Consider the following 16,116-nt stretch of genomic DNA (forward strand, 5'->3'; position numbering starts at 1 on the left):
TTCCCTTTAGGGAAAATTCTTTAACTACATTTCCAACTGTTTTAATGATTTTTCAATTTTAGCTATCATATTTTTAATTTTCCAGGGTTATTTCTTACATAATTTTTAAAATGTTACTGTGTTCTTACTTTAAAGTAGCAATAGTTTATCTCTCTGAGAATGTTTTTACAATTTTTTAAAAGAGATTTCTGCTGTTCCTTGCATTTTATCTGCCCTTTATGGGCTTTAAAAAAAACAACAACAAACTTTTGGTCTGTCATTTGTGTTAAATGTTCTTTCTCAAATCTTAGAGATAATCTGTCATTTGTCTATATCTTCATGTGAGACACTTTTTAATGAACAAGTGAGGCACTATTTATACACAAACTGTTTGCTTATGAATTTTAGATTTCATTTAGCCAGCTTGTTTTTTAAAATTTAACTTTATTGTTGGAAGCATACCCCCCATTTTCCCTCATTGACCTCTTCTAGCCTGCCCACATCCCCCACCCCAGGTCTTCACCACACTGTTGTCTATGTCCATGGGTTGATCTCTTCCCACCTCCCATCCCCCCCACCTTCCCTCTGAAACTCAACAGTCGGTTCCATGTTTCTATGTCTCTGGATCTATTTTGTTCATCAATTTATTTGATTCCACATATGAGTGAGATCATGTGATTCTTGTCTTCCTCTGACTAGCTTATTTGGCTTAGTGTAATACTCTCTCACAAGTTGCCTTGAACACTTGATTAAGATCGCCTCAGTAGATTTCCAACCCTGCACTATGAATTCAGGTCCAATTGCAAAGGATAGGTCCTCATATGCTGAGTTGATACTGAGGGTATTCCAGAATGAAATATTAACTCTCCAAGGAAATATGCATGGCCCAACATTACCTAAGTTAAATGTAAGTCTTTATTTTCTTTTTAAAAATAGTGTTTAGAGGGGTCCCCTAAATTCACACACAGGTAAAAGATTTGTTGCAGCGGGAAATGCAGAAAAATACCACATTATGATTAACATTAGCTACAACTGCAAAGGGACTTTCCCTGAAAGAACAGGCAGAATGACAAAGTTTAGTGAAATGACTCAGCAGCATAAAGAGGAAACCAGTGCAGCCTTTTTAGAGAAAATAGAAAGGCCTTTTTTCTTTTTCTTTTTTCACAAGAGCTCCCTTTGGATAACCTGAAAACATACCCAAGCAAGAGCATTTCATGTTCACCCAGAAAAAAATTTGGGAAGTCTAAACTAAGGTTGCACGAGTATAAATTATTTTTACTTCAGTTTAGTTTGAAACTGAAAAGCTTGTAATAAACACCTCCAGGAATGTCTCTAGTGCTTTGAATTGCTGCCTTCTTATCTCTTTATCATTTTGAAGTCAAGTTAACTTTTTTGGGAAATTTTCTAATTTAGCTTACACTCTACAGCTCAGTTTTTTTTTTGTGTGTGTGTTGTTGTTGTTTTTTTGGTTGTTTGTTTTGCTGGGGGTGGTGTAGAGGAGGATTACATTTTCTAAAATAGCAAATGCTTGTTTAAAGAATATGTAATGCACACACAGACATGCACACACACACACCACTAGAATAATATATACCCAAATGTAAGCAGTGCTAACATAAAGCTGATAAATTGATAAAAGATTGCAAACCTTTTATCTTGTTTTTCTCCCCTTTTATTTTTTAAACATGACAATTTTTGCTTTACAAGAAAAACAAAACATGTTGATTTCTTTCTCTTTCTCTTGGACACATACTTAGATATAATAAAATGTGTCATAAAAACTAGTTAACCCTATTCCAGTTTAAAAACTTTGAATATAATTACCAAATTCTAGGTAATTTTAAACAAATATAAATTTGTATTTTTGCTTTTGGTTATGGAGAACTTAAATCATGTAAGAGTAAAAAATAGTATAAAAAACAGGAAAGATTTTTGTTTTACTGTATTAACAGACATGAGAGAAAAATATATAAAATTTGAAGTTGATGAAAAATAATTGCGCAGTTTGAGTTGTCAGTACACTGGGTATCTATGGGCTTCATTGTAGATAATAGACAAAGAAAAGCAAATGCTCAGATTTCAGCTTCTCTTCCCATTGTGCTGTCAAATTAATCTGCCAAATCCCTAATTTAATTTGGTCATTCTGAATCTCAAATAGTTTGATATAACTTCTGAAATAGCTATTCATCCTCTACCTGGTATTCAAGGGGTTGATTCATCTTCATAATCTTACTTTCAGCAGGTCTCCTGTCCAGACCAAGTGCTCTACTTTAAAACCCCAAGACTGGATTTCATGCTAATCACTGGCTATACCCTAACTTGGCTTATGATTTCTCCCCATCCTTATAGGCTCACATTAAAGCTGCATCTTTCATAATATCTATCTTTATCTCCACCCCCAAACTAGATGTGTTATTTCTTTCACTTTTTTTATTCCTACTGTGGATTTAATGACCCTTTTATGGGATTCCATTTTCTCTTCTCTCAGCCTATCAACTGTACTTAAAAAATAATTTTAGTGGTTGCAGTTTGCAATGTACATTTATAATCAAAGTCCACTTTCAAATACTGTCTGCACTTCCCGTGTAGTGCAGATACCTTATAGCAGAGCATTCCAAATTTCTCTCTCCTTTCCCTAACATTACTGTCATTTATTTCATTCGTTATGAGCTATATTACCTAATATATCATTGCTGTTATCAGTTATATCAATTAAAAATAGGAAAAATAAAATAATTTGCCTTCATTTATTCCCTAACACTCTTCCTCTCTTTATGTAGATATGAGTTTCTGACTTATATCATTTTTCTTCTCTCTGAAGAAATTCCTTTACATTTCTTGCAAAGCAGATCTACTCTCTTAATTTATGTTTATATTAGAAAGTTTTTATTTCTCCTTCATTTTGTAGGTGAGGTAAAGTTTTATCTTTACCCTATTAGGGTTTTATGCTGGGCCTGAGAATTAAATTGACGTTAGACAGATTAAGAGAAGAAAAGCATAAAAATTTCTATATTTTAAGTGACAAATTTACCTAAGTTTTATGTGACACAGGAGCCCTTATAAGGAAATAAGACCTCAAAGGAATGGTGAAATCTAAACAAAGAGGAGAAATTGTGGAAAAGTAACTAAACTATGTGGAGGTTAAAGGAAGGTGAGAATTATTTTAACAAGGTCTCTACAGAATTCTCTTGAATCCCCCTAGTTTCTTTATTCCTGGTAAAGAGAGGGCATCTTTCATATGGGGGCTTTTATCTCCTACTAGAGGCCTGGTGCATGAAAATTCATGCACTGAGGGAGGGAGGTCCCTCAGCCAGGCCTACCCCCTCTCACAGTCTGTGAGCCCTAAGGGGATGTCCTACTGACGGCTTAGGCCCGCTCCCCACAGGGAGTGGGCTTAAGCTGCAGCCTGGCCTCCCTCTGTGGGAAGCGAATGGGCTGATCATGGGAAGGCACCTCCCCCATCACCCGGCTGCTGCTGCCACTGCTGGTCGCCGTGGGTGGGGGGTGATTTGGGACCAGGCCAACTGGGGGAGAGGCTGTGGGAGGTTGAGGCACAGCAGGTCACACCCCGTCCAACCTCTGTGGAGGCATGGCACCGGGACTGGGCCCACGCCGCTGCCTCTGTGGCTGCCTCTGCAGAAGGGGCAGTACTGGGACGGGGACTGCGCAGCCCCCTCTCCCGCACTGCCTCTGCGAAGGGGCCGTGGCGCTGGACTGGCTCATGCAGAGGCCTCTCCCATCCCACCTCTGCAAAAGGGGTGGTGGCGGCGGCAGTGGCGGCGCCACCTCCTCTCCCACAGTGGCGGAGGCTGCAGCAGCACCTCTCCTGTGGCCTCTGCAAAAGGGGCCACGCCACTGAGCCTCTCCCACACTTCTCCCACACCGCACTGCCTCTCCCGTGCCCCTGGGCTCTTCTGAGCCCCGCCGCCACTTCCAGGCCCCTTGGCCCTCATAGGCAGCCACTATGGCTTTGTCCGGATGGACTTCCAGAAGATATCTGGTCTAATTAGCATATTACTCTTTTATTAGTATAGATTTCTAGAAGAAAAGGGGAGCTCAGCATGCTTTTCTTGCATCTGTACCTTTAGCTCAAAATAATCTTTATGCCAAAGTGGTATATTTTTGGGTGGCATATTTTGCCACCTTGACTTTCATAGGATAATCTCACTGGATACAAAATTCTCAGTTGGAGGTTTTTTTTTTTCTTTCAACACTTTAAATATAGCACATACTGTTTTTCTCTTTTCATAATTTCTGAAGAAAAATCCAATGTAATTCTTATCCATCTTCCTGGATAGGTAATATGTGTGTGTGTTTTTTCCCTTCAGGCTTTTTTAAGTTTTCTCTTTTCTTTGATTTTCTGTAGTTTGAAAACGATATGCTTAGATGTTGACTTTCTACTATTTGTCCTGCTTATTGTTCTCTAAGCTTCATTTGTTTTGGAAAATGTTCAACCACTATTACTTCAAATATTGCTTCTGTTCCTTTCTTCTTTTCCTTCAGGCATTCCCATTTCCTTCAAGTGTATATGTTACACCTTTTGTAATTGTCCCATAGGTCTTGGATATTCTATTCAAGGGTCTTTATTTCTTTAAAAGTTACTTAGACAAAGACAGATGATAGATATTATATTTATCTTGAACATATAACTTAATCAGAGCACAGCAGGAATAAATACATGAAAAGCCACAGAGATGGCCTGAAACTTTTTCCTCTGCTACATCCACTAAATGAAGATTTAAGTAAAAATTACTATCTATAGCCCTGAATGGTTTGGCTCGGTGGATATAGCGTCGGCCTGCGGACTGAAGGGTCCCAGGTTCGAATCTGGTCAAGGGCATGTACCTTGGTTGTGGGCAAATCCCCAGTAGGAGGTGTGCAGGAGGCAGCTGATTGATGTTTCTGACTTTCTATCCCTCTCCCTTCCTCTCTGCAAAAAAATCAATAAAATATATTTTTTTAAAAAAATTACTATCTATAACCCAAAACACATTCAACCACATACTCATACAAAGCGAGGCTTACACTTTAACTTTGCTAAGCAAATCTTTTTTTACATATGCTAATCAACCGTCTTTCTATGAAGAAAGAAAGACCATTATTGTCATTTCAAAATTATTCAGATAGTTATTTCAAACATTTTACCCACTCAGGAAAGGAAGTATCTTAAGATCTCTTCTACAGCTTTTTACCCCCCCACCCCACCCCACCTTCTTTTTTGGGAGAAAGTGGGATGTAAAAGTTGCTTGATCCACAACTTAAGTACTGCAGTGAAGAAATGTGGGATATTTTAAGGTGTAACATTTGCCTTTCAGCTTAAAATATGAAGTCTAGATGCAGCTACCACCACACACCCCCAACAAGGAACAGGCCAAAATTCTCAAGAGTTGGAGTGGGTCATTTATTCTATTTTAACATTGAGATAGTTAAAGAATAATGCTGGGCCCTGAATTGTACACTTGAAAGTAGTTAATTGTATGCTATGTGAATTTCACTTAATTTTTTTCTAAGTACTGGATGCTTTAAAGACTTTAGAAATTATACAGAGGGAGGTGCTTTTAAGGGGTCCTTTGTAACAGAGCACATCAGTGGGTCTCAGTACCAAATAGAAGCTGGAACAACAAAATTGTTCTAGGCAAAGTATGTTCCAGTGCCAGTTTGGAGCTTCCAGGAAACTTTAGAATAACTGTAACATGTGAATTTGGGCTAAGAAGAAAGTCAGGTCAATAGCTACCTTAGAAAGTTTGATCTGAGGACAATGGATTGGTTCAACAATTTCCAGTGACTTCATGGAACTTCTAGGCACTTCAGCCATCTTGTCAAGCCCCTTAGATTGCTGAGGCTTGCCCTCACTTTTAGGAACCGAACAGTTGTAAACCAGATTTCTGTATAACTCAAGGGAAGATGCTCTAAAACTCTGTGGAACAGGATAGATTCTCCTTAATGAGTCCTGAATTCTCAAGCGTGATTCTTGAGGAAAAGCTTCTGATTAAAGAAGCTGTAGGCTGGCATGCCCAGCAATATCATACTGATGGCAACAAATCATAGGCCAGTAAGGAGGTCCAAGGAGCAGTGGCTTCTTGCTCCATCAGCATGGTTTCACAAACATACTATTCTTGAGCAATGACTTATACTTTGAAGCATTATCGTTTTTAAATGTCACACTTGACATCCCAGTTGACATATACAAGTCCAGGGAGTTTAAAATCTTTCAGTATCGGGAAATTAAGAGTGCTTCCAAACTAGACATATTTGCTATTAATCAAATGAGAAGGGAAAAAAAATGTGTTCTGTATCCTTTTATCTCCATTCCTGTTCTACTACATCTGCAGCAGTTTTTCCTAAAGGTGACATCTAAGAGTACAAAATATAAGGACCAAGAGTATATTAGTTTAACAACTTGCAGATGTGTGTCTATTCACACAGCACATTCTCTTTTGGGGAAAACTATTACAATATTTTTATAACCAGTTATGATAAATTTCTTAATTTCTCTCTTCTCTACTCTTCACCAACCTAGTGCTTTTAATTCCCATTTGTTATATAAATGAAGCATAATGACATAGTCCAACTAAGAAGAGAAACTTTCCCTATGTAGATGGAAAGCTATTTTATTTCCAGTTTATATGTGAGCCTGTAGAAACTAGTTCATACCTGTAATATGAGCTCAACTACCAAACTCATCATATGCCATACACACTACTTTGGTCTCAGTCCTTCCCATCATACATCACATGCTCACCAATTCCTCATGCTCACTGGGCTTACCTCCACCTGTCCAATCTCATCTCTGGCTTTTCCCAGGCCTTCCCCTTCACTCCACTTCCACATCCTCCTACCGTACTTTGAAAAAAGAATATTTCATTGTGCAAAGTTTTCCTTTGGATGATCAACTTACAGGAAATCTGACCCAGGATTCCCAGGGCAATACCATACTTTCTACAATTCTTTCAGACAGTCTAACTTCCTAGTCTTAAGAAAGGACTGGAGGAAAAGCAGGTAGCGATCATGGGGGTTAGGAAAGCTGACCTTTTTCCCAACCTCCAGCCCTAAAGTTAGCATATCTACCATCTTTCTCTGGTTCTCACTCATCATTCAGCAGAGTGGTCATCATGCTAACCACAGACTCCTAACCACAGTCTCTTTTTTATTTTGCTTTTCAGTTTGAGAAGTTTTTCTTGACATACCTTCAGACTTACTGATTTTTTTCATTTGCTGTGTCCAGTCTACTGATGAAGCCATCGAAGTAATTTTTCATTGCTGTTGCAGTGTTCTTAATTTCCCACATATTCCTTTTCCCCAAGAGTTTCCACCTCTCCGCTTACATTACTCATCTTGTGTTGCATTTTTTGTGCCCTTAAGATATTAATCATATTTTAAATTCTCAGTCTGATAATTTCCAAATCTCTGCCATATGAGTCTAGTTTTGATGTTTGCTTTGTCTCTTTGGACTACACTGTTTGTCTTTTAACATACCTTGTAACTTCTTGTTGAAAGCTAGACATGATCTAACAGGTAAAAAAAGCAACTGAGGGCTCTGGCTGGTTTGGCTCAGTGGATAGTGCGACAGCCTGGTGACTGAATGGTCTCGGGTTTGATTCCGGTCAAGGGCACATGCCCTGGTTGCAGGCTTAATCCCCAGTGGTGGTATGCAGGAGGCAGCCAATCAATGATTCTCTTATCATTGATGTTCCTATCTCTCTCTCCCTCTCTCTTCCTCTCTGAAATCAATAAAAATATATTTAAAAAAAGAAAAAAACTGAGGTAAATAGACCTTTGGTGTGAGGTTTTATATTTATCTGCTAGGAGTTACGCTGTGATTACTGTCTGCAATAGCTGGAAAGGGTATTGATTCTTATTCTGAATGAAAAGGACTACTGTTGTGTGCCTATAAACAGAAGAGAGATATGATCAATTTAACATTAAAAAATATATTTGGCTGGCTCATAAGGATTTGACTGTAAGAAAACTGTAGGAAGTCATTGCGATAAACTAGGCAAGAGATAATGTAGTTTAGATCAGGGCAATTCTATGTAATGGTTATTAGGTGTTAGAAAAAGAGAAAAGCTAAGTATATTTCTGAGATCTTTGGGATGAATAAGGCGAATGAATCCTCAATAACTGAGATAGAAAAAGCAATAGACCAGTTTTGGGTTGAGAAGGGCAGAATTTCACTTTGAGCATGTTAGTTTTGAGAAATCTATTAGATATCCAGGTAGAGATCCCAAGTAGATATCTGGAGAACAGGAGAACTACTTGGTTAGAGATAGTTTGGAGAGTCATCAGCATACAGATGGCACTTAAAGACATGAGAGTACAAGATTACAGTGGGCGTGAGTGTAGACAGGGAAAGGAAGAGAACCAAGACACATGAAAAGGTGTGTGAGGGGGTAGGGAAGAGTGGGTAGTGTGAAGAGAGAAGAAACCAGAAAAGAAATTGAGAAGAATCATAAGTAAGATATGGAAATAAGTGAAGAAAACATAGCAAAGAGGAGCAAGTCAAATCTACTCTGTGAAGTGCTGCTGATATATCAAGTAGGATGAGATAGGCTAGCATACCTTTAGTGGATTTGGTACAAACGTATTGAAGACAGATCAGGAATTCAAAACACCAAAAACAAACAAACAAACAAAAAACTTAACAGGTTAGATAGCCTGACCTGGAAGCTTTTTCTGGCAGCAATAAAGTCCTCTTAAATTATTAAGACAGTTCCTTGCCCTCAGTACCCACTGTGTGCCCAGGTATAGATTGGGATGAGCTCTCATTAGGGTGCCTATGCTGTGATGGATCAGTTTAGCTGTTCCCTCAACTGAGAAGTGGCATGAGCTTGTGTATTGCTAGCTCTACTACAATTATTAAATCTAGCCCACTTTGATCTAAATAACTGAGATTTAGAGTATCTAGAATTACCTAGAGGTTCAAGGAAACCTGTTGCAACAATCTCAAAAGTTTGGATATCCTAAACCTTATAAAATGAACTGATAAAGGTAATGAGTGTTCTTTTAGCCCTTCTCTCTCTCTCAATCTCTCTCTCTCTCTCTCTCTCTCTCTCTCTCTCTCTCTCTCTCTCTCTCTCTCTCTCTTTCTCCAGTGAATAATTTTTACAATATTTACTGACCTTCAGCCTACATACAAGCTTTGATTTTTTTCATTTTTATATTCAAGGAAATAATACTTTTTCATTCTGTGTCTTCAGTAACTTTGTACACAGAATATACAAGTAATATGATACAACGTATAGAGTTATATCGTTTTCAGAAGGTACATACATAAAGTTAATAGTGGAAAAATAATAATATAGGTAACATTTTATAAAAGGAAGTTCTGTCTTTTAAATCTTCCAAATTATTGATTTTCAAAAGTATGCAAGGAAGAAAGAATATTGACAGAAAGGTGCGTGGAGATATTGGGATGCAACGGTAGATTATGAAAACACTCTAAAACATTGTGTTAGGAAATTGTCAAAATATATAAATCATTATAAAATCCTGCTAATAATAACATATAACTTTATTTTCAATGCAAGATCATTTCTAAGGCTACTCTTTGGGGGTAGTACATGGAGAGCAGATAATTTCAGGACAATATTTTAAGTGTCCCCATAGTCTCAAATAAAGAGTTCTGGGACTATGGGCTCTTGAAAAAAAAAAAAATAGAGAGATTCACTAGTCCCCACTGATACATCAGATAAAGAATACATTGGTGGTGGATATGGACACACATGTAATATTTTAATCAATAAAGGAAAAAAAGAATACATTGGTAAGCATCCCACTGGCATAGGTAGGGCTCCACAGGGGCTCCTCTGATTATGACCCATCCTGTGCCACTCTTTCTGTCCAGGTGTTAATGTAGCACCAGCAGAAAAAGAAATAACTAAAAAGATTACATAATGATATCCATTTCCATATATTAATCTCAAGTACCTATATCCCATGATTTTGCAGTGTCACTGTACTCCACATGATAACATTTTGTTTAAATAATATGTCTTGGGCCTTATGCAGGGTTCTATTTGAAGTGCCAAACTTTCTTCTAAGATAATTTTACATATATTGTCTGGACTTCAAGAACATGATAAAATAATATGATAAATCTTTTGGAGAAAAAATACATAGACATTATCACACATGCACATATATTCAAGTATGTTATGTGTGAGAAATTGTAAGGAAAATGAAGAAATGAGTAACACTAGAATCAGGAGAATTGTTACTATTAGGCTGCAACAAGGAGGATATGATTTTGGTGAGGTTCATAGGGTTCCAAAGTACTGGTTAATGTCTATTTTTTAAGCTGAGCAACAGGTTTATGGGTGTTGGTTTTATATATGATTTCATTTTAAAATTTGAAAAAAAAGGAAAGTCACATATAAGAAATGTTATATCAGGAACATCTGAGTTTTTTAAAAATTAAATTTATCTATGGCGCCTGGAGAGATCCTAATACCTCCTCACAGCAATATTTTAATGCACAAAATGTCATACTTCTTTTTTTTTCAGTCCAAAAAGATATAGTCCGCATCCTCCCCAGTTTAGATGTTGAAGTCAAAGACATTACTGACAGTTACGACACCAACTGGTTTCTTCAGCTGTTATCTACACAAGATCTTTCTGAAATGACCAGTAAAGAGTTCCCCATTGTGGCTGAGGTCATAGAAGCACCTCAAGGAAGCCAGCTCCTCGCCAGCATCTTACAGCCTGGGAAAACCATTGTGATTCACCAAAAGTGTCAGGCATCGAGGATCTTAGCTTCAGAAATTAGAAGCCATTTTCCTAAAAGACACTTTTTAATCCCCAAGAGCTATAAAGGCAAATTCAAGCGGCGACCTCGGGAATTCCCAACAGCTTATGACCTTGAGATAGCAAAGAGTGAAAAGGAACCTCTCCACGTGGTGGCCACCAAAGCCTTTCATCCCCCGCATGAGGAGCTGTCATCCGTAGCTGTCGGGGACCAGTTTCTAGTGCATCACTCACAGACGACTGAAGTCCTCTCTGAGGGCATCAAAAAAGTGGTGAATGTTCTGGCCTGTGAAAAAATCCTCAAAAAATCCTATGAGGCAGCACTGCTCCCTTTATACATGGAAGGAGGTTTTGTGGAGGTGATTCATGATAAGAAACAGTACCAGATTGCTGAGCTCTGTGCACAGTTCCACTTGCCCTTCAATGTGAAGGTATCTGTGAGAGATCTTTTCATTGAAGAAGACATTTTGGCGGCTACGCCAGGACTGCGGTTGGAGGAAGCTATCACGGACTCTTATCTACTCATAAGTGACTTTGCCAACCCCACAGAATGTTGGGAAATTCCTGTCAGCCGCTCAAATATGACTGTTCAATTAGTTAGTAATTTGTCTCAGGATACGGGATCATTTCTAGTCAGGACTCTGATCGAAGAGATCACGGAAGAACAGTATTACATGATGCGAAGATATGAAAGCTCCTTCTTGCACCCCCCACCTCGCCCCCCCAAACATCCCTCGGTGGAAGAAGCAAAGCCAGCTCTGCTGCACGTAGCAGAAGAGAGGACTGTGGGTCTGCCCAAGTCTCCCAAGGTAAGGCGACGGTTCTGCAGTTTTCTTCTGGAATGTTTTTCTTGGGGCTATTTATTTCACGTCTTTTCTGAGTTTATTTTTTGCTTACTTTTCTTTCTTTCGTGCCATATTTGGAATGAGCCTTTCTGATGCACAATAGATGAATGAACATCAACAGAGCATAAGCTGTTGCAGCATTTTGTATTTTGATGCTTAACCAGTAAATGTGACAAGACGTTTATAATGAACTAGAAGGAGCAGGGGTGACATTTGGATATGCTGACCCAAATTGCCATTTCGATGAGTTTTAGTAATTAGGATTGTTTTATACATTGCCTCAGAAGCAAATCTCTTTTAGTTTGAAAGAGTTGTTCTTTTTTTCCTAGGTAGAGGTGTTTTAATACTTCATCTAGGAAATGAGTGCACAAAAAAACTCTCTTCTTGGGGGGGGGAGGGGGGGGTACCTACCAGTAGCATACATCTATAACACATGTCTTCATTTTATCTTAAGTGCAGAAAGATGTAAAAATATCTTGGCAGAACTATGTGTGAGCAGATGAGCATCTGCCCACATTCTGCCTATCTGAGAATTGTAATCTTTAACAGTTCTGTTGAAAAACAAAATCAATAAAACTGCAGACAGTATGAGATCATTACAGAATCAACAACTCCATAACCACTCTAAAGATTTGGGGAGAGGAGGGGTTGCAGCTTCATTTCTACTTGGAACTTTTTGTCTTTTGAAAACTGCTGAGTGCCTGGAAAGCACTCGCCCTTACACCGTGAAGCGTAGGTCCCTTATCTGGCCAGCAGTGGTTCTGTGGTGATGGAAGGAGCGCATTCTGGCCTGGCAGATGTTGTGCTGGCAGCTTGGGGAAACAAAGCTATTAGTAAAACAAAGAGAGATGCTGTGTTTACTCCCTATACTCAGGAATGCTAGCTGCCTCAGGCTTCAAGTATGTGGGTACGGAACTATTTTTAATTCTGCATTTCAAAGATTGCATCCTATTGTCTACTGAGGAAATTCAGTAAGGATCTTCAAACTCATCTTCCGAAGAAGATAAAGCCAACCAAAATTTTCTTTCCCGAAAAACAATTTTGAAGCAGTCATTGTGAATTAAACAACTGTTCCCAGATAATGTTGTTGAATAACGTGCATCTGTTCATGTGGAGGCTATCTGGCTTCTCCTGTTAAATATGTTTTTATTACTGAACTGAATGACGTGAGGGATGGAATGCTGGTTTGTTTTGTAGTGGTGAGCAGAAGAATGCCTCCCACCAGCAAGGTGTCCTTCCCTAAACCCTATGAACCTTTGAAGGTGTTACATTGAATGGCTAAATAGACTGTGCGCAGGTGCTTAAAATTAGGGACCATAAAATGAGGAGAGTATCCTGGATGATCTAGGTATGTCCAAGTTAATCATGTGAGTCCTTAAGAGGACTTTTCCCAGTTGAGACCTGGATTGGAGAGATGTGACTACAGAGGAATCATCAGAAAAATGCAACATTGTTGACTTGGAAGATGGAGGGAAGGAGCATTGAGCCAAGGCATGTAGATGATGTCTAGAAGCTAGAAAAGACAAAGAGACCTCTTACCTAGAACTTCCAGAGTAGAATTCAGCTATGCTGACACCTTGATTTTAGCCAATGAGACTCCTGTCAGATTTCTGACTTACAGAACTCTAAGATAATAAAGTTGTATTGTTTAAGGCACCAAGTTCATGTGATAGCAACAATAGAAAGTTAATATAGGACACAAAGTTGGGAGAAAGCTATAACTAAAAACTTTATATGGAAAAATCTATATTTGTTAGAACTAGTTGGGTACAGCTAAGTACCAGGGACAATTGGAAGGATTTGCACACAGCCAGAGTGGACCTTACTTTTCATCACAAATTGCTTTATTTTCACAGGCTGGTTTTATTCATATGAGGCACACTACTGCTAGCAGTTCATCTTATAGTTTCATAATCAGGGAAGAATATAATCTCTCTGATTCCAAATTAAAAAGAGAAAGACTGTTTCACATGTCCATCTCCTGGTTCAATCAACTCATTAGCTGTCCCCAAAACCATCAAGATTGGTAGGAAGGTAATGAGGATTGGTTGTCTCAAATAACAAATACTGGAATAGTATATGAAGATCTGGAGATACCAAAGAATAGATGTCTATTACAATAAAAAGGAAAGACTAAAAAATCCTAAAGTACTAAGAAGGCATTCATAGAAAAATGTTAAAAAAATTTTAAATGCCTTTTGACAGAATGTCAGGTGAAAATGATGTGTTTTATTAAGAGAGGAATTCATAAAACAGCAGTGCTATGTCTAGGCTACTGTTTGGAAAAATTTCCAGTCTTCCCCCTATGATTCCCCTTTACCCTCACATGACTACCGCACTCACAGCACTTCTCACACCAGCTGTGTGGGATTTCCCCACACCAAGCGATTCAGCAGCACCAGGTGGGTATCCTACAACTCAATTCTGACACCGTCTACCAGCACATAGTGTCAGGTCCCACCAGTTCATTTGGGCTCAGTCCCACAAGGCTGTTCCTGCCCTACTTCAGATGCTGTTCACAAGTATTAAGTCCTCAGGTTACACACAACTTCTGTCAGCTTGACTACAAATCAGAGGCTGCCGTGACCCTCTCCTCGGGTCCTATTAATTTGCTAGAGTGGCTCCCAGAACTCAGGGAAATAGTTGCTTTCATTCACTATTTTCTTAAAGGATATAATAAAGGATACCAATGAACAGTCAGGTGAAGCGATTCAGAAGATGAGCTCAGGGGTATCTGTTCCCTGTCATGTACCACTTTCCCAGGATGTGGATGTTTTAACCCCAGAAGCTCTCCAAACCCCATATTTTTGGGGACTTTGGGGGAGACTTCCTCACATAGACATAATCAATTATTAACTCCATTTCTAGTCACTCTTCCCTCTATGGAGAATTGGATGGGGTTGGCGCTGAAAATTCCAAGCTTCTAATTATGGGTTAGTCTTTCTGATGACTAGCTCTCATCCAGGAGCCATCCAGGACCCCACCCAAAGCCTCCTTATTAGAACAAAAGGCCCTTCTATCACCCAGAAATTCCAATGGATTTAGAAGCCCTGTGTCAGGAACCAGGGTCAAAGATAAAACATTAGAATAGAGGATGCTCCTAAGGCTCTTATCACTTAGGAAATTACAAGCATTTCAGAGCTCTGCACCAAGCAGATACCAATACATAGAATTTCTATTATCTCACAGTTAGTAAAATAAGACAATTGCAATCTTGGACTAAATTTATACATGTAGGATTCCAGCTCAACGTATTAATTCCTAACTGTTTCTTCACTGGGCCGACCCTACATGAATTTGTGTGTCTAGTTCTGAGTTCCACTTCTAAAGAATATTGATTAACTGAAGTTTGTAGAGATGTTAAGAGTCAGTTTAAGATGTTAAAAGGTTGAGGAGCCATTTTTATCTGAGGACCTATTGAGGAAACTGAGGATTAGTCTAAACTTGAATGATTGGTACTCGGTGACATTAGTTATTTACACATTCAAAGAGATACTCTGTAGCAAAGAGTACATTCTTATTTTTCATTACAAAGCTGGTTGAGAATCAGGAGAGAATAATTTTGGTGCAGTGTGTTGGAACAGATTTATTATCCCGAAAAAGGTTATAGCAGAATCTAAGAAACCCTAAGTTCAGTGATGTTTTGGGAGATTCCTGATTGGTTGAAAGTTTATCAGTCAATTGAGAAGGCTCTATGATTCTTTGTTTATGATTAGTTTCACAGAATTTAGTGTAGTAAATAAAGAACTATATTGTCCCTGAAATCACTTTAAAATGTCAAGCGTACTATAATTTATCTGTGTTTAGACCTCCAGACCTCATTTTTAATAATTTTTCTTACCATAAAGATAGAAATCTGCTTACTAGATAATTTTTTGGAATATAAACAGAAACTCTGCATAATCTACTTAAAAAGTCTTGCAACCAACTATTTCTTATTATCACAATGTCATTCTTCCATATATTTCTTTTATATTTCTTCTGATATCTACATTAAAGTTCTTTTATGTATGCTTTTGAAGTGGTTAGATAGAACTTCTTTTTAATATTCTAAAGCCAGGAAGCTGCCATTGAAAATAAGCCTCTAAGATGTTGGATGGTATGTGGAATATTGCTTTAAATTCGTAGAACAATTTGTAAGGGTTATTCAGAGTTTAAACATTAAACTCACTTAACTCATTACCTTATTACATATGTAGATGCTTCATTATATAAGTTTACTTTTGCTTTCCCAGTGGATTATTAACTTTACTGGATCATTTCTTGCACTGTTAAATAACAGGGCCGATATATAGGCTGTCAAAGAGTAAGAAACTAAATATACTCAGTCTTAGCCAAATTCACCTGTATCGGGTATCCATTGTCACTTATAAATACTACAAGTTTATCTAAGAAGTTTAGAAATTAAAAATATATATGAGCAAGTTATAAGAACTAGGGTAGATACAAATAATTATTTTCCAAGGTAAGATTATCAACCTCTAGTTTTAGCAATTCTATATAATAAAGAGGTAATATGCAAATTGACCCTCATGCCCTCACAAAATGG

At 38.2% G+C, this 16,116-nt stretch overlaps 1 protein-coding gene across 2 annotated transcripts in view; it reads left to right on the forward strand.

Moving 5' to 3' along the window:
- THEMIS (thymocyte selection associated) overlaps nt 1-16,116 on the forward strand; it is a gene marked incomplete at its 5' end in the record, with an annotated part of 134,145 nt that overhangs the window by 55,914 nt on the left and 62,115 nt on the right. For both annotated transcript variants that reach the window (XM_081094241.1, XM_081094242.1), the window contains one exon: nt 10,483-11,531. In XM_081094241.1, coding sequence (XP_080950367.1) covers nt 10,483-11,531 — 1,049 coding nt within the window. The remainder of the gene's footprint in view (nt 1-10,482; nt 11,532-16,116) is intronic.

The sequence above is a fragment of the Myotis nattereri genome, assembly GCF_964212035.1.
Source record: "Myotis nattereri genome assembly, chromosome: 6".
Lineage (NCBI taxonomy): Eukaryota > Metazoa > Chordata > Mammalia > Chiroptera > Vespertilionidae > Myotis > Myotis nattereri.